The sequence below is a fragment of the Aulonocara stuartgranti genome, assembly GCF_965226115.1.
Source record: "Aulonocara stuartgranti genome assembly, chromosome: 18".
Taxonomy (NCBI): domain Eukaryota; kingdom Metazoa; phylum Chordata; class Actinopteri; order Cichliformes; family Cichlidae; genus Aulonocara; species Aulonocara stuartgranti.
In genome coordinates, this window is record NC_138954.1 from 10,020,998 (window position 1) to 10,044,418 (window position 23,421).

The window sequence follows — 23,421 nt, forward strand, 5'->3', positions numbered from 1 at the left end:
ATTAAGTATTTATTTTACTTGATTTTCGGTTGTTACAGACGGGGTAGACATGACTGGGGGATAGGACAGGGAGAAAGAATGAAAGAAAGAGAGGGAGAGAAAGAAAAATAGAGGGGAGAAGAGATGGTGAGAAAGGGGAAAGAAAGAATTGAAAAACAAACAAAACACCTGGATCACCTGTATGGAGATAAGAAAAAACAGAAGAGAAAACAAACAAAAAAGAGCAACATAATAAATACAACACCATCACAATAAAGTAGCTAACAGTAGCTAACAGTAGATACTAAATATTACATGTTACTGTGCAGTACGTATGATTGACAGCGCACAATGTGATTTGAGGTAGCAGCCAACAAAGGTGTAGTTTGTGTCTGTGAACACCTGTGTGGATCAGCACGGAGTGTGGGGAGCCATAGCCCCGTCCCCCAGAGCATGAAGCAGGTATGGAGGAGATCCAGGCCCTAGACATCCAAAGGTCCCAGAGTACGAGGACCCGAGGAAGACCACCAGGGGGGAAACCGTGTCACCCTCCTGGGAAGAGCTTTTTGAACATTTTTTTAATGAGCATGAAGTATTGATACTATTGTGCTAGTATTGATCCAGTACCAATAGCAGTGGTGGTACTGATACTATTGATATTTGGATCAATAAGCTCACCTAAATTATTAAATCATTTCAAAATATTCAGAACCTTTGATTGTGTTGTCTCAATAATAATAATACACAATAATAATATAGTTGATCACACTGACTTTGCCTCTTAACAGGAAAACGAGTAGGAACGAGGTTAAAGTGGGATTCAGCAGGAGGGGGAAACCTAAAATTAGTTGTAGTGGCTCAGTGTGGAGAAAAGAATCACAACTCGCAGTAATTTCTTATGAGTAGATTTTCTTGCACACCTAAATTCAACAAGATGTCAGCAGATGTTTAATGTTGGCCTGGCTGATTTCCATCCTCTGCACTGACAGCACACTGTTTATGCTGCCTTTATATTAGACAGTACAGTTTGTATGAAGGTGGAATTCAGTCAATGAATCTAAGCATCATCAGCTTAAATTCAAATTCATCTCAGCTACACTTGATGTGACCTGACTCTGACCATGAGCACCACAACCACTGTTCACCATTCACACACCGTAACTTTAAATCCATCACAGTACAACCAGCTAACCTGTTTACCCTGTGCTAAAAAGCAGCGGATTTTAATGCAACCTTTTAAAAACACAGTTAGTCTGCTATGGTTTGTTTTGCAGCAGGTTTCACAATATGAAAAAAAATCTGATTCTAACATCTGATTAAAAAACACAGGACTTACAAGTGAGCTTTAAATTTTCAGTTTATTAAATACCACAGAGAACAGGATTGCCTTTCATGCGTCACTGTTTATGGTGAAATTGGTTTGATGTTTGAAATAATAATAATAAGTTCCCTCAAATGCGTTAAGTCAAAAGTAAAGTCTGTTTTGAAATGTAAGGAGTAGATAGTACAGATATTTGTTTAAAAATGTAGGGAGTAAATGTAAAAAGTTGTCAGAAAACAAAACTACTCAAGTTAGGTACAGATGCCTGAAAATTCTACTTAAGTACAGTAACTAAGTATTTGTACTTCGTTACTTTCCACCTGTACAAATTCTCCATAAATGTGCACTAAAGCCTAATCTTGGTCGTGTTTTATTTTAGTTAATGATTATTTTTTTGGGGAAAAACATCTAGGTTTAGTTTCGTTTTATTTGGCTAAAGTAATCTTTCTGTGCTTTAACGCATTTTAAAGTGATATCTGCTGTAAGGTGAAGCTTTTAAGTAACTAACTGGGGTAAAAGTCACAGTCACGGCCAACCAATGACACGTGACTAATGTCACTGCTTTGATTGGGTGAGAGGACGCTTATGTAGAAGTAGGGCAAAGGTAGAACACGGTTAGTGTAGAGAGTCCTCTGGTGCAATAACAATGCTGCTGAACAAGGTAAAATTCTCTATCTTAACAATGATCTACCTGTCTCTGTTGTGGGTTAACTCCTTAAAGATTTTCTGTGAGCACCTCCCGATTGACAGTTTATCGATCTTCATCCGATTTTCTGCACGTTTAGCGACTACGTCACACGCTAGCGTTAGCTAGCTCAGTGCTGTAGCGTTATGAGACGTTATCAGAGGAATGTTCATTTAGTCTACATGTAAAAAGGTTTCTCCTAAATCTACACGTAATTTTATATTGTCAAAATACGCATTAGTGCATTAGTTACACCAAAAGGTTTACCTTTTTAAATTGGACTAGGCAACATTGGAGTTTTCAAAGAAATTTAAGAGACAGACTCTACCCCTTTATAAATCTCAATGTTACATCTCAGCAAACAAACAAGCGATTGAAAAGCACTGTTACAGAAGTAAACAGGAATATGAAGACACAACTGTCAAACACGGCAGTAAAAGACAAATAACTCAACCATTAATGCTCCTATTCCTGGGTTGCAGCCAAACATTACCACGGCTCACAGGCTTATGAATATGAGTAAAGAATTCACGAACAGGAAACTCGCAGTGCTAAGAAAGTGCCCTCACATTAGGCTTTTTGTGTCATTTTCATGGGTGGTGATTAATGATTCTTAAGTTTTTAATTTAACAGGTGTGAGGTGTCACAAACTGTCTGATGCATACCTATATTTTTTACATACAGGTCCTCAGAGCTGGTGTGCGGTGTGGGATCCGTCTGCAGAGCTCTTCTACAGCTACAGCCAGTGCCACAGCATCTTCCAGCAGCCCTGCTCCACCCCTTGGCTTCTCATTTGGTAAATAGGCTGTAGGCCTTGGTAATATCATTTTGTTTTTAAAGTAGGGTCTCATGTAACTGATGCATGAAATTCTTGTTTAGCAAATAACCGCTCCAGTGATGTAGTTTATAGGGATCTATTAAAATAAAGCTAAAATGCTTTGTTGCTTCTTTGGCCCACAGAGTTGACCGATCAGCAGAAGGAGTTCCAGCAGTTGGCGAGGAGGTTTGCACGAGAAGAGATCATACCTGTTGCTCCTGCTTATGACAAGAGTGGTGAAGTGAGTAAAGCGAGGATTGGGCTGCTGTAGCGATTGTCAAATTTTTAAAAAAAAATTTTTTTTTTTACTTCATATATGTAGATGTGCTTGTACTGTTGATGTCTGTAGAGATTTTCAATTACGGTTATCACTTAGTAGGTCTATAGTCAGGGGTGCACATAAGTGGTCCGCAGGTGCGCATTCGCTGTCAAAATAAAAGACGCGCATCAGATAAGAAGTTGCAACGCGTGTTTGCGTACATAAGATTTTCTGGAGGAGGACAGACATTTGTTTAGAAGTCGTAAAGATGTCGAAGAAGCAAGCTCCTATAAGCAGTTACTTTGGTGTTCCTCCACTTACAAAGAAATGTCAGGAGTCCGAACCACAAAAGAATCGCATATTCTCAGAAAAGTGGTTGCAGGAGGTGAGCTGGCTTCAAACAAATGATGAACGCACAGATTTTGGTGCAGAATATGCCGTGAAAATCCCACTCTAGCGGACAAAAAGTGTGTGTGTGTGTGTGTGTGTGTGTGTGTGTGTGTGTGTGGATATTTGCTTGTGTACACAGACTTGTCTTTAACCTTTCTATTTTTTTTCCTTTGGCATGATTGTTAGAGGCTTAGTAGAATCACAATCAGAAACATAATGTCTTTGTCATTGTTACAGGTACAACGAAATTAAAAGTGGTAACACTGACATGTTGTCTCCCTTTACAGTATCCTTTCCCCATCATCAAGAAGGCGTGGGAGCTTGGTCTGGTTAACGGTCACATTCCACAGGAATATGGTGTGTTGCATTCTTATTTGAAATTTAGTGGCTCATTCTAAACTTTGCTTTGCATGGATGAGATTCATTCACAGGTAAAATATTAGTGCAGTCTCCATCATACCATACATGTTGCCTTTACATAAAGAGATAATACAGATAGCTGTAATGTTGTTGCCTAGTGTGACCATGTTTGCTGTTCCTGGGGGAAAATGGCAGTGGACATGTGTTAATTTCAGGAAACTCGACACACTGAACACTGCATTTGAAAACCTTATTTGTTCCTCTTTGTTTTCAGGTGGAATGGGTTTGTCGAGCTTTGACAGCTGCCTCATCACAGAGGAACTGGCTTATGGATGCACAGGGATGCAAACTGCCATGGAGGCAAACTCTCTCGGAGTAAGTTATTCACAGCTTGCTTATTTATTTATTTATTTATTTATTTATTTATTTATTTATTTATTTAAGGCCCACCAAGACACAAACCTAGAACCAGATTTAGAGCCTTTAAACTGGCTTTGTAACTTGTTTAAATATGTTTTACAACCTGTTGTTGCAACTGATCCACCAAAAATGGACTGCTGCCAAGCATATTGTTTATTTAGCAAATTATTACAAATACAATTTTGCTTCAAGGGGCCATATATTATCAGAATCTGACTCTCATTCCACATTCAGAGGAGAAAATGTCTCCTAAAGTAAGGGAAAAGGAGAAGTCTTAGCCAGAGAGGCATAATTTTTCAGTACATATGGACAGGAATCGGAGCAGGTACCTCTGTCAGTGCGCCCCAGGGCAGCTGTGGCTACAATGTAGCTTGCCATCACCAGTGTGTGTGAATGGGTGGATGACTGAATGTAGTGTAAAGCGCTTTGGGGTCCTTACGGACTAAGTAAAGCGCTATACAAATACAGTCCATTTACCAAGAAGACAATTTAAAACGAAAGCCAATAAACAAGAGTTTGGCAGCAGGACAGAACTCATATCAGGGATGATTAAAAGGTTATTTTGAACCCGGGGGGAAACTTGGGGGTTTATGTAATCAGCCATCACGGGCTCCCTGGAGCCGGCTTTTGACTGTTCATCAGCCAGCTGTTTAGATTCACACGTACAAAAGTATTTCATGTTAAGAAAATAAGGCTAATGATGTTTTCCCAAAGTTTATTTCATGCATATTGAGCACAGAGGAGAAGAGTAGCTGTGTTAGAATGAACTGTATCTGTTTTCCCCCACACAGCAAATGCCTGTCATTATTGCTGGCAGTGATGCACAGAAGAAGAAATACCTGGGACGGCTGACTGAGGAGCCTCTCATGTGTGTAAGTATTTAATTGGAAACGATGACATGATTTGATATTTGGAAGAATGCAGCATCTAGTGATATTGCTTGTTCTGCAGTAGTTCAATCATCTACTGCAGAACATGCATACAGATAAGAGTGCCCTCATATATTTTAAGGAATATTTCTTTCCTCTGTAATATTTGATAGGGAAATATTAGATCTTTAACTGTCATGGTTACTACTCTTGATTTTAGTTAAGTGTCAATGTGCCAAACTGTCATCTAGAATTAAAGTACTTACAAACATTCAGTTCAGGTGTTTCTTGTGGAGAATGATGGCGTCATATTTTTAGGTGCTAATTCTCATTCTTGCTGTTTCACACTTGGGTGCGAGCCTCTGCAGTGTCAGCTGGAGGCTGTTGATTTATCCCTCTAAATCACTAACCTCACTTATGGCTATGAGCTCTGGGTAGTGACCAAAAAAATAAGATGTGGATGCAAGTGGTGGTTTTCTCTGGACTGGCTGGCCCCTTCCTTGGTGATGGGGTGAGAATTTCAGTCATTTGGGAGGGAGTCCGAGCAGAGGTGCCGTTGCCATATGGCACAATGAGCAAGCTGATATGGTTTGAGGATCTGATTGAGATTCCTTCTTGGTGCCTCTTGGGTAAGGCGTTCTGGGCATGTCCTACCAGGAGGAGGCAGAGATTATGTCTTTTGGCTGGCCTGGGCACACCTCGGTGTGCCATGAGCTGGAGGAGGTGGCTGGGGAGAGGGAGGTCTGGGCTCTTCTGCTTGGGCTGCTGCCTCTGAGACCTGGCCCTGGATAAGCAGGAGATGATCAGGCTCAAACTTCTCCATGAATGAATTTCCATAATTGGGACTGAAAGGGCTACCCAGTGAGACTTCCTGTTTCTGTAAGGGAGAGTTCTTACTAAACTGTTTCTGCTAATTTAATGAGGAATTCTGTGGACGGACTTCCGTAGACCTCAGTGGAAATCTGTAATATTCAGTGGACTCACGAGCTTATCTAGCAGCACTACTGGATGACCTTTATCAACATTAGCAAATGACAAATCATAACTGAGAGATCTTTTAGAGCCTTTCATGCAGCGAGAATTTTAAAAAGAACATTTTGTTGCTCTAGGAAAAACAAAAAGAACTTAACTTCTTCTTCAACTAAACAACAAAGTTGATACAGAGGCATTAGATTCTGGTGCAAATAAAGAATTTCCTAGATTTTAATTTCTTAATTGTAATCCACTAATTGTTTGCTCCTCATTTTGGTAAATGGTTTGTACAGAGGGAGTGGTGTCCAGAGTCTTTACATTCATTGAAATAATTTGGTGTTATTGCAATTAAGTGTTGCTTGTAAATTGACATTTTTTATTTTTTAAGATGGTTTAAAAAGAAGATAATTCCTGATTACTTAACTGTCTGTTTGGATAAGTTGATTTATGCTGGATGTCCTGAAGTCCTCTTTGCGTGTCCATCTGTACCTCCTGCCACTCTGTGAACCTTGTTGTAGATGACTTTTTTTTTTTTTTGGTGCAAACCGTTCTGCTCGGTGATGCTAAAAAGTGGATCACTACTTCAGTGGAGAGCCCGTCTGATGACTGGTTGCCTACCCTTTTGTGCTCTCTGTGCATCCTTTCCATCCACTGGGATCGCCAGTTTGATGTTCCATGCGTATAATCCAGCACCTCCTGTAGACGCTTCTTGAGCTTTATCACAGAAAGTTCTTCTTTATAGGAACTTTTGTAATCTTTAAGTCGCTATGACCCACCTAAAACTTTGAAGGACACTGGCAGGCAGTTGCATCACAAATGTCTTTAATATATGGTAGAAACAAACACACTTCAGCCTGTGGCTTCAGTTTCTACGACCTGTGGCTGTGACTCTTTTTAAAGCACCACCTTAACATATGGTGGGCGCAGGTGACGTCAATAATCAACCCAACAACAACAAACACAATGACAGAGCATTTAACTTTCAAGTTTGTTTATTAATACCCTTTATAGAATAAATGGTAACAAATGAAGGAAAGTTTGTTTGTGTAGGAGACTTTGAACAACAAGGCAGTTCAGAGTGCTTCTTGTTATACCGTCATGCCTTATTTATCTTGTAAAAAGGACCATAAACTCTGTGTCTTACTACTGTGTGCTGACAGCAGCAAACATGCAATGAAAGACGGTGCTGCTGTTCTCATTTTAACTCCTGTGTGGGTTTCTGCAGGCGTACTGTGTCACTGAGCCCGGGGCAGGATCTGACGTGGCTGGCATCAAAACACGAGCCGTAAAAATGGGCGATGAGTATGTTGTTAATGGGCAGAAGATGTGGATCACCAACGGAGGGAAAGCTAACTGGTGTGTGCTCACAGTTGCTGCTGATGTATTGCAAAGTTGTAGTGATCAGTTTTAAAGGGCATTCGTCCTCAAGGCCACTCTGAATGCTGAAATTTGCACTACTTTTCTCTCTGACTACTACAGCAACTTCTGTCTGGTAATTTAGTCTCTAATACTTTTAGGTACTTCCTGCTTGCTCGCACTAACTCAGATCCCAAGTGTTCAGCCAGCAAGGCTTTTACTGGCTTCATTGTGGATGCAGACACTCCGGGAATTCAAATAGGAAGGAAGGTGAGCTGAAAAAGAGTCTTTTAAAACATTAAGCACATTCTTCAGTGAGTAAATCATATTTTAAATGTTGCAGAAGTTTGATGCTCTGTTCTATAAACATTAGACATGTAATGTCAGATAATTTACTGAGTAGTACAAATGATTGTTGTTTGTTAAAAATTATATGTAATAAAAGGAGGAAAAATGTTCAGTTTGTAAATGTATCCCATTTTAAATTTTATTTTGTTTTTGTGCCTGTAGGAAATGAACATGGGCCAGAGGTGTTCTGACACGAGGGGCATTACCTTTGAGGATGTGAGAATACCGAAGGAGAATGTCCTGATCGGAGAGGGATCTGGATTCAAAATTGCCATGGGTGCCTTTGACATGACCAGGCCACCAGTAAGTTTTCCAGCTGTGACAAAACCTAACATCTGTAACGACTACTGTGCATAGCTTCATCTTTACAAGAAGTAAAGACATGATTCATCTTTTGGCATCAAATTATATCTGCAAATAAAAGGATTAGAAATTGGAGTGCAAAAATCTGAAGTTATTGGTCTTTAAAGGTGTTAAGCAGTGGGTCCCCCCCCCCCTGTCATTTGAATCTAATTTAACTTGCTACAGTTTAAGGGATATATATTGTGCTCCTGGAGAATTAACACTTGCAGCTAAGGAGAATATCTTATTATTTTCACTGTCTAATATTGATCAAAGTTGTCTCTGAGCTTGTAGTTTGAGTGTGACTCAGCAGTACAAAGATGCACTAGTGTGGACTCTTAAATTTTCAAACGTGTGCTAACAAATATGAACCATGATTTAAATGGCGATAATTGGGTGCCAGTTTGGCTCAGTGGTTGACCATGTGATTGCATGGCCAGAAAAGCAGCGGTCCAGGTTCAAGTCTGACCTCCTGCCCTTTGCGGCCTGTTTTCCCCCCTCTCTCCCCGCTTTCCTGTCAGTCCACTGTCTCTATCCTATATAGGCAAAATGCCAAAGAAAACCCTGGCTTTGTTTCAGTTTATGAGCTGCCTCTGTTACAACAGGAACTTTGAAATGTAGTAAAACATCAGCAGGAAACTAAACAAGGACAACAATGGATGCAACATCACCAGATTTAAGGACAAAAGTTTAAACTTGTAGCTGAAGATTTGTCTGAGCACGGTTGTTCATGTATTTGCTCCAATGCAGGTGGCAGCAGGAGCTACCGGCCTGGCACAGAGGGCGCTCGACGAAGCCACCAGTTACGCTCTGGAGAGGAAGACCTTCGGCAAAGTTATTGCTGAGGTGTGTTCATGCATTTTGTTTGTCCTTTAAAATCTGGGTATCCTTAATTGGACTGCTTTTTGTTTTAAACTCAGATGAAGAAAAGATCAACGTGCTTCTGTTTCTTGATTTGCAGCACCAAGCTGTGTCCTTCCTCCTGGCTGAGATGGCGATGAAGGTAGAGCTGGCTAGGATGGCGTACCAGCGTGCTGCCTGGGAGGTGGACCAGGGCCGCAGAAACACCTACTACGCTTCCATCGCCAAGGCCTTCGCAGGGGACATCGCCAATCAGGTGGCCTCTGATGCTGTTCAGATATTTGGAGGCAACGGCTTCAATAGCGAGTACCCTGTAGAGAAGCTCATGAGGGATGCAAAGATCTACCAGGTGGGTGACAATAATGTGCAACTATGCACTACTACACCATCTCAGCTTCATCTTCTTTAATTAATCTGATTTCTTTTGTAGATCTACGAGGGCACAGCTCAGATCCAAAGGCTCATTATTGCCCGAGAACACCTGGGAAGAGCCAAGAAATGAAGTCTGCTCATCATCATTTAAACTTACTTTTCATGTTTGGTATACATAATGTATTTGTTTCTGTTCTATTTGGCCACTTGAACTCAGGATAACGATCAAAATTTTGCATTAATGTCACTTCATCCTACTGCGGTTTTCAAGAGTGATCCAGATCAACAAGACTCATCAGCCTCCTTTTGCCTCAGAATTCACGATGCCATAAGTTACACCAATCCATCAAGTCGCAGAATATGACACAGCTATGTCCTGATCACAGAACAGTTTCTGTTAATGATGATGGTGGGGGGCCTATTGTGTAGCATTAATAGTGTGATCTACCAATTGCCTGTTGTGCTGTGAAGCTTCTGCTGATGAACCAGAACTGTTGGGACTAAAGTTAGTGCAAGCCTAGTCCTTTTTTCTAACCTTCAGCCTTACTCTGTTGCTGCAGTACTTGAACAGTGTGATTGGTGTTTGATCACATTCACTCTTCTTTGCATCAGGAGTTTGATAAATGGTCATTAATTTCTTCATGCCTTACTCTAAGCCTTTTCTCTCAGTTCTGACTCTCATACTGATCTTTGCTTGTTTTTTTAAAAACAAAAGGTTTTAAATGTAGAAATGAATTTCTTGCCAGAATGTGTAAACATACTGATGAGTGTAAAATTGCATGCTGTCTGAAAACAGTTTGATTTTACATTTAGCTGCTGTCTCTTCTAGATTTCAAATGAATATCCAGTGTAAAGCGTCAGCTTTACGGCTTACCTGTGCAGACAAGGCACGTGTGGATGAGCTGACGATAGACCGTTGTCACATCATAGAGAATTGTGTCCATAAATTGTCACTGAATAAATTATTTCATTCAGTCTAAACATTTATTTTTCTTTCTTCTCCTTTCTCCCATTTGCTAAATAAACAAGCAATTTGAGTCTTTTCTAAATTTCATTTCTTCTGAGTCCTCCACATGCTGAGAGAAAGCTCATTACCTAATGACAGAGCATTCACAACCATGTTGTTTTTTTTTTATTTCTTTTTATTGCAAGCTTCACTTGTTAGGAATCTGTCAAATATTCATTATATTTATTAAAACAACTTCTTTAACTTTAAAAAGTCTGCTTCATTTTCAGTTCTGTAATTGAAGTAATCTGTGTAGATAACAGCCATATAGTCGTCAAGACACAACAGCAGCACTAATGTCCTTTATGTAAAGGCTAGGTGTAAGACACATTGCTCATGTGTGGGTTTGTTAGAATCCAGTCTTCTAGGGGGACAGAGTGGGGAGTGAGTTGAGGAAGGAAGGAGTTCAATATTTTGAAGCTGTGTATCAGTCTGATGGAGGAGGTCACCACAATACTGACTGCTAGGCAGGTGTTACAGTTGTCGAGGTGGGAGGGCAATGAAGCAACCAGTGATATTTTCTGCTGCATTTACTATGTGATTCAGGTGGAGTTTCCAAACCACACAGTGATGTAGCTGGTCATAGTGTTTTCAGTGGTGCCTTGCTCGAAGTTGCACATGATGGTTATGGAAAAATAATTGCAGTGGGAAATTTTCCCCCAACACTGCAAAAATAAATGACTTGAGTAAGATACCTGAACATTTGTGCTTAAATATATTCGAGTAACAAATATCACTTCAAATATGAGGATTTAGGCTGCAGTTCTCCTTCCAAACCAATAGGTGGCAATAACGCGCTTCAAACCAACAGCCCGAATTGTTGTAGAAGAGGAAGAAGGAAAACGCCGGATCATGTCAGAATGGTAACTAGCGACCTGTTTCTAGTGTGATAACGAGTGTAGTTTAGGATAACATTACAATAAAATATTATGTAAGTGTGCTCTTTCCTCTAGTCTATCCAAACTTAGTCCCACACAAGCGCGCTAATCAGTGAAAGCAGCTAGCAGAGTGGCTAAGATGTTAGCATGTAGCAGCCTGTCAACAAGCCGTGAATCATGTTAACAGTCAGCCATTTATCTGCTAAACAGGGGTTAACTCAGCGCTAGATTACGAAGAGGAAGAAGTCAAGTTTGATTTTTTTCAGGTTATTGAGTTTTAAGGCTGTCTGACGTGTTGTTGATGTGTGTTGAATTTCAGGGGACCCAGGTGAAAGATGTGATCATAAAGCCCGACGCTCCCAGCACGCTGCTGCTGGAGAAACACGCAGACTACATCGCTGCCTACGGCTCCAAAAAGGACGACTATGTGAGTACAGGCCTCATCAGAGCCTTGATATCTGTGTTTCTATTCTGGGCTTGGCCACTTGCAAGAAAAGGGTGGTCGTTGTCATTCCGCCGACAATGATCCTACCCAAAGAAGATGAGGAGTTACTGAATGGGATGAGAAAGTGTGGGACTCAAATTCTAAGGGGTCGCTGAATGGGTGGTCTTCAAAACCTCCAGATAACAATCCAGTTGAACTTCTGTGGTAGACTTTGGAGTTCAGAGGGGCAATCACTAAAAAGCAGCCAATGTTTTTGAACTAACGCTGCTGACCTTTGGTGTTTTGTCAGGAGTACACGCTGTCTGAGTACCTGAGGATGAGCGGCATCTATTGGGGGCTGACTGTGATGGACCTGATGGGGGAGCTACCCAGAATGAACCAGCAGGAGATCGTAGACTTCATCAAAGCTTGTCAGCACGAGTGTGGAGGCATCAGCGCCAGCATCGGACATGACCCCCACCTGCTCTACACCCTCAGTGCCGTCCAGGTAGCAGATTACTCTCGTATTCTCTACAGCTTTAATTCTAGATGATACACTGAACTTTTAAATATTTATATGTGCTTTAATATTTCTGAATTGGCCCCTCTTTAGCAAAATTTTTTAGCAGTTCTAGTGTTTATTCCTCTAGATGTTTATTTATTTTTCTTCATAGTGCTGCTTATATTTAGCTCAAATAAACATCTCAAATTATGTCCCATAGTGTCTGGTCTGTAAAGGAACTTGAATGGTCTGCACATGGTGTATTTTATGTTCTCTTGTTTATTAGTATTTTGTGAACTCTCTTCCTCAGATCTTGTGCTTGTATGACAGCGTAGATGCGATTGATGTGGACAAAGTTGTGGAATATGTCAAAGGGCTGCAGCAGGAAGATGGCTCTTTTGCGGGGGACAAGTGGGGTGAGTGAGTTTTACTCTCACATCCCACAATACACGTGCTTCTAAGTTAGGGAAGAAATAAATAAAGCTAAGAACAATTTTTCTAAATTTTTTTTGTCTTTGCAGGAGAAATAGACACACGGTTTTCCTTCTGCGCTGTTGCTACACTCGCATTACTGGTATGTATGTTAGTCTTTCCATGTAAATTATTATTTACATGATTTATTATTTAACTTAAAACTTTTTATAGTTGAACCTGTTTTAGAAAGTCCATTACTCGGCAGTGTTATGTGGGAGCATCGGACTTTATTTTGTGTCGATAAAATGAGGCTAAATAAATAATAAAGTTACACAATATCACAAAGTTCATCAGTTGACTCAACAGCCCTTTCATTCTTAAGTCTTAACAAGCATGTTTTAATAAACTGTTAATTTAAGCTCATTATACTTCATTTTAAGATGTTTTTTGTTTCCCAGGGCAAGATGGACACGATCAATGTTGACAAAGCCGTAGAGTTTGTTTTGTCATGTATGAACTTTGATGGAGGCTTTGGATGCAGACCTGGTTCTGAGTCTCATGCTGGTCAGGTGAGTTCACTGATATACTGATATTTACTCCCACAGAGAAGTTTGGAGACTCTCAGAAGTGTTTTGTTTCTATTTGATAGAAAATAGAATTGAGCAAAATTGCAATTATTTGTCAATAGATTCAATAATCATAACAATTTCATTTTTTAAATTGATTGAATTGATGTCAGACAGTAAATCAATCTTTTTAAACAAAAGCAGCAAAACTCTTTTAAGTTTCAACCTAAAATAAAATAAAGGAATGATATGTTAAGTTGACACTTCCTGCCTGATTTGCTCCTGCACACCAGTCTTGTTGAATGAAGCTGACTTATAAATGAGGCCAAGACAGTTGCAGTGTAAGGATGACGTGTTCAACCTGGATGGTGGTGAATTTGGCACTTTAGGATCAGTTGTTATTTAAATCAATTTCCGGTGTTTTCCTTCCTGTCTGTCAGATTTACTGCTGCACTGGCTTCCTGTCGCTCACTGGCCAGTTACACCAGTTGAACGCTGACCTGCTGGGGTGGTGGCTGTGTGAGAGACAGCTGCCGTCTGGAGGCCTGAATGGTCGACCTGAGAAGGTTTGTGCCAAACACTGTGAAGTATTGAGTTACTTAATGAAAGTATCTGGTTTTATAGTTTGAAGTTCAGACTCCTTCGCAGTTGAAGAGTTTGAGCTGTAGAAGCAATAATGCAGATTGAACAGGCTGATGATTTATTGGATTACCTGGTAATAAATACAGTTTTTAAGATTAAATAAAATATTAATGTGTCTGAAAGGAGGAGATCAGCTTCCTCCAAAGGGTGGCTGGGTTCTCTGTCCTCTTTGGGCCTCAAAGTAGAGCCACTCCTCCACATCAAAAGGAGGCAGTTGAGGTTGTCAGGCATCTGACTAAGACTGACTGGGCTGACTGACTTGACGCCTCCTAGTTGAGGTGTTTCAGACATATCCTACCAAGAAAAGTGGAGCTAAAGGAGGTGGAGTGGGTAGAGGGAGCTCTCAGTGTCTCTGCAGACTGCTGCCTCCATATTCTGAACCGGCATGTGGCAGAAAATACGTGCAACAGCTGTGGTTTACTTTCGGTATCATTCAGCTTCCAGATGTGTGCTACTCGTGGTGGGTTTTGGCCTCGCTGAAAATCATCGGCAGGATCCGCTGGATTGACAAAGACAAGCTGCGAAAGTTTATTTTGGCCTGTCAAGACGAGGAGACGGGAGGTTTTGCCGATAGACCAGGAGATATGGTGAGAAGAATTTTAAGAATCTAAATTTGAATATTTATGTTTTGGACTGAAAAAAAGTCTTTGCATGTGAGGTAAAGCAGGTGGTTTCAAAGACACTGAGTGCGAAGTGTTTTGGTCCATTTCTGTGGCCCACTTTTGTAGTATTTTCTCTATAATCAGTCTTATTGATTCCTATTAATCCTCCTTTGCAGGTGGATCCTTTCCACACCCTGTTCGGGGTTGCAGGTCTCTCCCTGCTTGGAGACGAACAGATCAAACCGGTGAATCCGGTGCTGTGCATGCCCGAGGATGTCCTTCAGCGTATTGGTCTGCAGCCTGACCTCCTCAGCTAACCCTCTGATGCATCACACAGACACTTTTTCCACCCGCACAAAACAGAAGCTCATGGCACGGCTGGATTTCGGGTGCACAGAGTCTCACAGTTTGGACATGACTTCCTCTGAACCTCTCTGTTTTAATCCTCCTGCTACTCATCGAGTCGGTGTTCTTGTGTCACTGCAACGAAAGGAGGGGCTTAAAAAGATGCTTTGACGTGTCATCTTTGCAGAAGGCTGGAAATCATGCAAAAACATTCAACAACATGCAACAACAACTTCTCAACTTACTCACTATGTCAGTTTGTGGGGGAAAATGTGAAAGTTTGCTCACAGTTAAAATGTTTCATCTTCCTGATGTTATCACCTTCCAGCTTGTCCTCTAGCCAAGAAGCTATTAGTGTTATGAGTTTCTTTGGCCAGAAGTTCCTTCTATTCTGTCCTATCGTGCTTTATTATCATGTTTGTTACTGGAATGACTGGGAATATTCATAGCTTATCAGCTTTGAACTTGAGAGTGAAGAATGGAAGCGATGAGTCAGATGAATTCGGCTGAGGGAGAAAAGGTAAAAGTTAGATTTGCTATTTTAGTATGTTGTCACACATAAAGCTAGAGCTTTTTCAATTTCCTGCCTTTAGCTTATTATGTATTTGATAAGAGCATGTGAAGAGCAACACTGCTCAGTAGGCTTTAGAAGTGGAGATGTGTCATAGGACAGCTTTCTCCATGCATTAAAATAAAACCTACACAGACTCTTATTTTGGCGGGCTTTATGGAAAGAGAAAATGTTCTCTTTGTGACTGGAACCACCCAGAGCTTAAACACTATCATTGGTACGTTTAATGTCTTATCCAGGATCCTAGTTACACTATTTATTTAAATGTATGTTGCTCAGTGCAGCTGTGTTAGATTTGCCTCCACAGTGCGTGCAACATGAAATATTTCCAGTCTTACCGTCAAATGAAATGGCTTTTCAGACAGCTTCAAGTTCACTTTGTGCACTCTTCTCGTCTTACAGAATTAAATTTCTATCTGTTCTTTGTTAACTGTTAAGTGTCAATAAAGAGAGACATTATCAGTGAGTTGGTAAAGCATTCGTTCTTATTAGTTTTCCCCTTTTAAGGGCTTTTAATACTGAGTAAATGTTATTGCTATACAAAATGAATAGTCACATAGAGTGACCCCTGTGTTATTATAAGTTTTAAAGTTCAGTTTTCAATGGATTCTGCTCACTAAACATATTAAAATAAAAAACAAATTGACTTCGTCAGCAAACAAAGATAATGCAGATAAATAATGCCAGTCATCGGAGTTTTATCTTCCCGTAATTGTACATTCTGGATATGATTCAAACTTGCAACAGACAAAAATGATGTCAAAAACGAGATTTTATTGTCGGGATGAAAAGGCCGCTCAAACCCATAAAAGCATCTTCAGATCAAGCATTAAAAGGACCATATGATTGATGATGATGTTGTTTTGCTTTATTTCTGTTTGATTGTTTAAAATATACGTTTTGTGTCATTAATATGAATTTGATTCCAGGAGGAAACACAAATCCCTTGGGGTCAGGAAGAGCTTCTGATGTAAAAATCAGCCAAATCAAACACGCGGCGCCGCCTCTGTCGCTGTTGGACCCCGTGTGATTAACTGAGCAGCTGGAGCTTATTTAAAATACAAGTTGAAACTTGACTCTAATGAAAATGAAAAGAAGGCAACTATATTGAGACTTTTCCCCATATCCGAATAGTAAACGTGTAAGTTAAAGTCTACTTTTACATTAATTGTAAGTGATACAAGTTTAGAGTCTCCATAGTGTTTTGGTGAATAAATTTGAATAATGCCCCACAAAGACTTAAACTAAACTTGGGCTTTGAATTTTCAAATCCCATAGCAATTCATCTCTAACATGCACATCGAGTCTATTTACGTATTTGGGCTTCAATTTAGAAGAATCTATTGTTACCCTGCTGTAGAAGACAAAGTGAGAAAGGTGCCATGGTGGCAATTTACTTCAAACTACATAAAAGTTACACAGAACTTGAACAGCCACAGAGTAAACAAATCCATTTTGCAGACCAGGGTAACAGTTTGGTTTATTTTACTTATTCAGCTAACAAAAGAGGAAGGCCATCTGCTGCCTCTCATGCTCAGGTAAACTTCAATCGACTACCAATAAAATACTAACAGGTTTTTAGATGAAGCTGATTACTCCATGGTGGAAGAAAAGGTGTAATGATCAGCGGTAAGGAGGATTCAGACCTACTGCTGTAAAAATATGAATATAATATAAGAAAAATCAAAAGAGGTAAATAATGCAGAGAAAATACCTCCTTTGTTTTTCTCCTATATTACAGCTAGATTATCACTAATGGACAGGCTGTTTCATTTGGCTCGCATGGGGCTAATTATGGTGATACTGAGTGATGATTATTTTTCATTGTGGAATAATGTGCTGATTTCTTGATTAAAGGTTTTGGTTTAATGTTTACCCATAACCCCAAGTAAGCCCCTCACTGTGATGTTACTTAAAAATGGAAAACTATTTAAAAAATGAAAAGAGGAACATGCATTTTTCACACTGGGTGAGCTGGAGCACTGAAATGTGGGAGATTTTTAAATGAAAGACAATTAAACAACAATTAATATTTTAGTTTTAAATATTGGGTTTTTTTTTGCTGTTGGTTTGCTTTTGAAGCTGTAACCTGTGTCTGCTGTTACTTTAGCATCTTTGCATGTGTGATATGCAAACATTTCATCTTGTGAGCACGGTAACTTAAGCTGTGTGAATCATTTTTGCAGTTATTTCACTCTAAAAAGTGCAACATGACCAAAGGAAAACCTTTCAAAACTCTTCTGCTGCCGTGGCTCAGCTGCTTCAAGGTTCACGGTGCTGTATTCAGAGATTCCCTTCTACATACTGTGGTTGTAACGAGTGGTTATTTGAGTTACTTTCCTATCAGTCAAAGCAGTCTGAGCTCTGACATGTGATAGAATGTGAGGTGATTGTGTGGGAAAATCAGAATAGTCCAACCGTTTCTGAAACACTCAGACCTTCCTGTTTGGCAAAAACTCTGACACATTTAAAATCACTCAAATCACCTTTCGTTTGCACTTTGATAGTCAGCTTGAACTTCAGCAGGTCATCTTGACCAAATGCACTGAGTTGCTGCCATGTGATTGGCTGATTAGAGAGTCTGGAAGCCCAGAGGTTTTAATTACTAATGGATTAAAACTGATCTGGAAAGCATTCATAAAGAGTCTGTTGATTCCCTGTCATAACGCCTCTGAACTGCATAAACAGTCACTATTTGAAAACATTTTTTTAACATGTTTGTACTTTGTACCAGAATCTTAAATATTGTATAGACGTCGTTTTCATATGTATGAGCTCGTTCTGCAGAACTAAATTAGCTTTGCCACTAGATGGCAGCCTTACCTTTATTTATTATATATATATATATATATATATATATATATATATATATATATATATATATATATATATATATATATATATATATATGTTGCTTTAAGTCTCTCTTAAGTCCGTCATAATTATATAAAACCAACAGACTGGATAGAAATTGTATTAGGCATTAAATTAATGCAGTTCAGTACACAAGCCATAACATGCAGTATACTCTACATTTAGTTTTTGGTTATGCTATTGAAATTTACATGTTTTTGAAGTCAGGTTATAGACGGTGTCATACTGGAGTTTTATTCTTTCCTTTTGCAATCCATAAACTAAATCCACAGTCTGTCATGAGATATTTTAGCTTTAATATCTAATGTTAAGCATTTAAACAGATTGTAGTTAAAGACTTTCATGAATTGCATTGATTAGGATAAAACTCTTTTACTTCCAGCATTAAGATTGATGCTGCAGTAATGAAGCTGGCAGCCCACAGACTCTGCCGATGCTGTGTGAGAGATTGTGTTTCACAGCGGTGGCAGACTGCAGTAATGGACCGGGGTAAAAAGATGGATGCAGTCCGTCTCTGTAATTCTCTCCTACCTGTTTTCCTCCATGTAATGAAGATAAGATTTCCCCCTGCAATGTAACGGCGATAAGAAAATGACACTTTAACTGAAACAATTTTCTAACAAAGGCTTTAATAAAATGTCAGTCTAATGATAAAATGATTGCAGTAACTATGGAGAACGTTATTATCTCCCGGCAGTAATTAGAGCATCAGGATCGTGAAGATGGTGAAGCACATTTTACATTAATATTCTGATGAACTTCATCATGCTGGGAAGTAACTTTAGATAAGACGCGTTTAAAGTTTTGATTCTTGTTAGTGACAGGGTTATTTTACAGCTGTTTGTAGTCCTTTTACATTTATTTTCAGTTTTGTTTTCATGTGTTGTTGCTTTGTGTCTTTCAGTGGTCATTTTGTGTCTGTGTCTAAGCCTTATTTCATAGAGCTGTTAATTCCTGTTGAGAAGCGCCATTAGAACATTGTGAAGGTGTTAAGATATTTAACATGATTGCATGGTCATTTTTAAGCTCTGTGAGTCCAGAGGGACACGTTTCTCACTGTTTTTTGGCTGTCGGTGGTCCTTGTGAATCTGCTTGTGGTCTTATTGGGTCTATTTTTTAATACTTTTCAATCTTTTTATGAACTTTTGAGCCTGATTTGGGTTTTTTTAGTGTGTTTTGGCCTTCTTGGATATACCTGTGGTCATTTTGCATCAGTTTGTTTTGTGTCTTTTTGTAGATGATATCTTAAAATATTTTTTTATGATTTTGCCCCTGGCCTCCCAGCAGTTTCCTTGGCCGCCCTTGTGCCACCTCGTTTAATAAAACCTGGAATCATGAGGTCCCCCACATCTTCAGCTGACCTGTTCAATATTCCATCCATAATACTAACAAGCCATCCTTCTCTGACTCTGGCGTGAGGTATGCAGGGGCCAATCAGACCCAAGGTGCCCCTGGCCCTGCCTTCACCTCTGCCACCATTCCTGTCGCATGCATTTTTCATCGTGTTATATTCTTAGTGCAATGTGGTGCTGCAGAAAATATACTGGGAGCCTTGTATTTATTTGTGTATTCATTTAGTCCATGGGGGAGCAGTAATCTGTGGGCCCCTGGTGTCTGGGCAGAGACAAACATGCTGGTTGTTAGGCTGCTGAGAAACCCCACTGGCTCTCATTAGTGAGAAAGAGACAGGGAAGACAGAAGGTGGGAGAGAAGCAAAAAAAAAAAAGAAAAAAGTGTGAATGAGAGACAGAGGCGAAGAGTGAGGAAACCAAAGAGAGAAAAGGAGCAGAGAGACAGATGGATGGATCACAGCTTTCACCTCTCTGTCGTATTTGTTTGCAAGGAAAGCCGCAACCCATTTTTCCTCCCTCTCCTCTTCTCAGTCCTGTCACCCTCTCGTTATCTCTCAGCACAAAATACAGAGGATTAGTCCAGGACAGGCAGCTGCAGCCAAACGCTGCTAAACCACAGGCACAGCAGACAATCACTTAATAAATGTTTAATTAAGCCACAGCAATATTATGTGTGTAGAGATTACTCATGAGTTTGGAGCAGTTTTGTTTTTAACTTTTCACCCAGTTTGGTTTTATTCTGCTTCTGTTATTGCCTCCCAGCAGCTCCGCGAGAGGTCGGTTTTGCAGCTTTGGCATGAATTGGACAGTCTTGTTTGTTTCCAACAAATTTATAATTTACCTCATGTTGCTGGTGAGTTTGTTACCCATCAACTGACAGAGCAGCTGCAGCTGGTATTGTGGCTTTGCTTAAAGCTTCACCGTGTTGTCATTCAAAAATATAGGTTTTTCAGTGCTTTGGCTGAAGTGAAAGGATATCAGGTGTCTAAAATCTCTCAGGCAGCTCTATGCAGTGAGCTTATTTTCAGTCTGAAGGTGAAGAAAAACAAAACTGCCTCAAAAATCTCTGAGGTTTGCTGATTTTGCTTGAAGCTTCTGTCTAAAGAACTCACAAACGTAACTGACTTTTTCCTGGATTACTTATTAATAAGAATTTTTAAACCACTGTCATGTCTGTATGATAAACCATGAGATGGATAATTTAGCAGGAAAAGGTCCAACGCTAACAAACACCAAAATTCAACAAAGTTTTTGCTCACAATGTGAATTTTGAGGCATCCAGTGAAGACTAGGGTCAAGAAGTCTGTGTGCTCAGCCAAGAAAAACTGGCCCATGACTCCTGGTGAAAACAAGAAGTCTAATACTCAGCTTTATGGATGGTGGTAGGCGGTCAGGATTGCTCTTTAGACAAGTCCAGTTTTTATTCAACAATTAAGTTCCTCATGGGGTACCAAAGCAGTACAGTGGTCAGCTCTGTTGCCTCACATCAAGAGGGTTCTTGGTTCAAATCTGCTGGCTGGCTGGAGCGTTTCTGTGTGGAGTTTTTGTGCTCTCCTGGTGCTTGTGTGGGTGTTCTGTCTGGGCACTCTACAATCCTCCCACACTAAAGTTAACTGGCAATTCTAAATTGGTACGAACACGAGCGTGAAATAGGCTCCAGCTCTCTCATCACCCTGAAATGGAAAAGCAATTAAGAAAATGTGTGGATGTATAGATGATTAAAAACTGCACAGTTTCAAAGCAAAAGGTGTAACAGCTATGATGGCCCTAAAGACAATGTCTAAAAATAGTATGAAAAAATAATTGCACCCAAAAACCAAACAAAACTAAACACTGTCAGAAGAACAACTAAAAACAATATAAAAAAAAATACAGAAAAACTAATGATACCACATAGGACGCAAACTCCAAGTCTCCTGGGTCAAACTCTAAAGATAACATGCCTAAACAGCAAAAAATATATATTTTAAAAAATACAAATTAAATATTAAAAACGAACCTACACAGAATCTAAACCCCAGTCTCTAGGATAAGTCCAGTGTTTGAGTCATGCACCACCTGGAATGGAAAAAATGAAAAAATATGACATTCACATGACTTGTATGCAGGTCAGTAGAAAGAAACAGGAATAAGTGAAAGTATCTCATAATTTTAGAGCCGTTCCCACTGTAGAAAGCTGTAGCTGGTGTACATTTGCTGTGAGACTGACTTGCAAAATATCAAGAGAGAAAATCATGACTTCGTTCTCATCTTAATTACTTTCCACTTTATCTTTTTTTGTTTTTTGCTGTGACCTGAAGTTCCGATCAGGCATCAACACCATCCTTCATGATTTTTTAATGACTCATTTTCTTCTATGGTGAACTGTCAGCCACTTAGACTGGATAAGATTTCTTTTTTTTCTTATATTTTATTCATACATCAAACATTATATTTTTAAGAGAGTTTGAACTAAGCCAGACTCTTAAGAAAACAGAACATCCCTACAGGTAGTGCTATTGAGTAACATGAACAAAAGTTTACTCCTGACCTCAGAAACAGGAGCAGGCAAAACAATCTGAACTCAAGGTCTGTTTGGAAGCTGTTCTGGAGCATCTGCAGTTTCATGACAGCAGGGCACCTCTGAGATGTACGCTGGGCTGAACTTTTAACTTTCAAGAGAATATTTCATTGTGTCTCATGAGGATTGATTTTCTAAGCAACTAACAACTTGAAGTTACTAAGGAAAAACCCCACAGTAGTGAAACGAGACATCAGTAGATAGAGAAGTGTAGAAGGCATGATTATTGAAATCTCACTGCTGATGGTTAATATGAAGTCTTGCTCAATGCCAGTCTTCCCAGGAGTGGTTGTACCAGCAAACTCACCGCAAAGTCAGAGTGTGCTCAGACAAGATGAAGCACGAAACCCTAGAGTTACATGTCTTGATGCATTCTCAGTCATCAAAACTTGACCGAAATTGTGTCATGCAATTAGAAAGTGAACCCAAGCACAGCAGCAAATCTACAACAGAATGACTGAAAATGTAAAGAATCATTGTGCTGCAACAGTCCAGTCAAAGCCCAGACCTCAACCAGATTAAAATGCTGTGGCAGAAACCTAAGAGAGCTGTGCAAAAATTAATGCCTGCCTCTTGATAAACTGAAGCAACGCTGTAAATAAGAATGGGCCAAAATTCCCACTGAGAGACTGATAAAGTCACACAGAAAAGGATTACTTGCTGCTAAAGGTGGTTCTACAAGCTACTTAACCATAGGTTGCAAGAACCTAATAGTCTTCTTTGTTAGGAATTCAGAACTTGTGAGATACATCTGATTTTTAATTGTAATTCACTTGTTATCAGTATATTTAGCACTACCCTGCTCTTTAAAAGGAAGAACTTATAAAACATACCTTTGAGGTATGCACTAATCAGGCATAACATTATGACCACTGAGGGGTGAAGTGAATAACACTCATTATCTCTTCATCATTTTATCTTCAAAGTTTATGTTGGGAGCAGGAACTGGGGAAGGGTGATGATTTGAGGAAATTTGATAAGGTTCCAGTTCTGATGGCTAGATGACTGGGTCAGAGCATCTCCAAAACATCAATGGCTAAGGCTCAGTGATGCATGTGGTGAGGAAAAGTTGTGTGGTCTGGTCTGACAGATGAGCTAATGTGGCTTTGCAGACCAGTCAGAGTGTGGATGCTGACCAATGTCCACTGCCGAAAGGACGAATAATGGACATGTGAGCATGAAGCCCTGGAAGAAGTCGGTCTGGTCTGATGAATCATGTTTTATTTTACATCAGGGGTAGTGTCGAGTTCCCCAGGCAACTCCAGGCCTCGAGTGCCAGTGTCCTGCAGGTTTTAGATATCACCCTGGGTCAACACATCTGAATTAGATGATTA

General features: G+C 39.8%; 2 protein-coding genes across 2 annotated transcripts; both read left to right on the top strand.

Moving 5' to 3' along the window:
- Positions 1-1,867: 1,867 nt before the first annotated feature.
- acadm (acyl-CoA dehydrogenase medium chain) lies at positions 1,868-9,861 on the top strand. The gene is made up of 12 exons (XM_082512720.1): positions 1,868-1,961; positions 2,670-2,781; positions 2,946-3,043; positions 3,739-3,808; positions 4,086-4,186; positions 5,023-5,103; positions 7,298-7,428; positions 7,590-7,698; positions 7,939-8,079; positions 8,869-8,964; positions 9,080-9,328; positions 9,410-9,861. Exons 1-12 carry the CDS (start codon positions 1,947-1,949, stop codon positions 9,479-9,481), a joined length of 1,275 nt encoding a protein of 424 aa, XP_082368846.1. The 5' UTR covers positions 1,868-1,946; the 3' UTR covers positions 9,482-9,861.
- Positions 9,862-11,144: 1,283 nt separating this feature from the next.
- On the top strand, positions 11,145-15,767 carry rabggtb (Rab geranylgeranyltransferase subunit beta). Its single transcript, XM_082513693.1, has 9 exons — positions 11,145-11,220; positions 11,555-11,662; positions 11,970-12,167; positions 12,472-12,577; positions 12,683-12,735; positions 13,034-13,144; positions 13,582-13,707; positions 14,221-14,370; positions 14,562-15,767. Exons 1-9 carry the CDS (start codon positions 11,218-11,220, stop codon positions 14,700-14,702), a joined length of 996 nt encoding a protein of 331 aa, XP_082369819.1. The 5' UTR covers positions 11,145-11,217; the 3' UTR covers positions 14,703-15,767.
- The last annotated feature ends 7,654 nt before the right edge of the window (positions 15,768-23,421 follow it).

Bases quoted from the DNA above. Each gene is read 5' to 3' on its own strand.
- acadm (XM_082512720.1), top strand. The intron at 2,782-2,945 runs GTAAATAGGCTG...TTTGGCCCACAG, and splicing joins ACCCCTTGGCTTCTCATTTG to AGTTGACCGATCAGCAGAAG. The intron at 3,809-4,085 runs GTGTGTTGCATT...CTTTGTTTTCAG, and splicing joins TCACATTCCACAGGAATATG to GTGGAATGGGTTTGTCGAGC.
- rabggtb (XM_082513693.1), top strand. The intron at 11,663-11,969 runs GTGAGTACAGGC...GTGTTTTGTCAG, and splicing joins GCTCCAAAAAGGACGACTAT to GAGTACACGCTGTCTGAGTA. The intron at 12,736-13,033 runs GTATGTATGTTA...TTTGTTTCCCAG, and splicing joins TTGCTACACTCGCATTACTG to GGCAAGATGGACACGATCAA.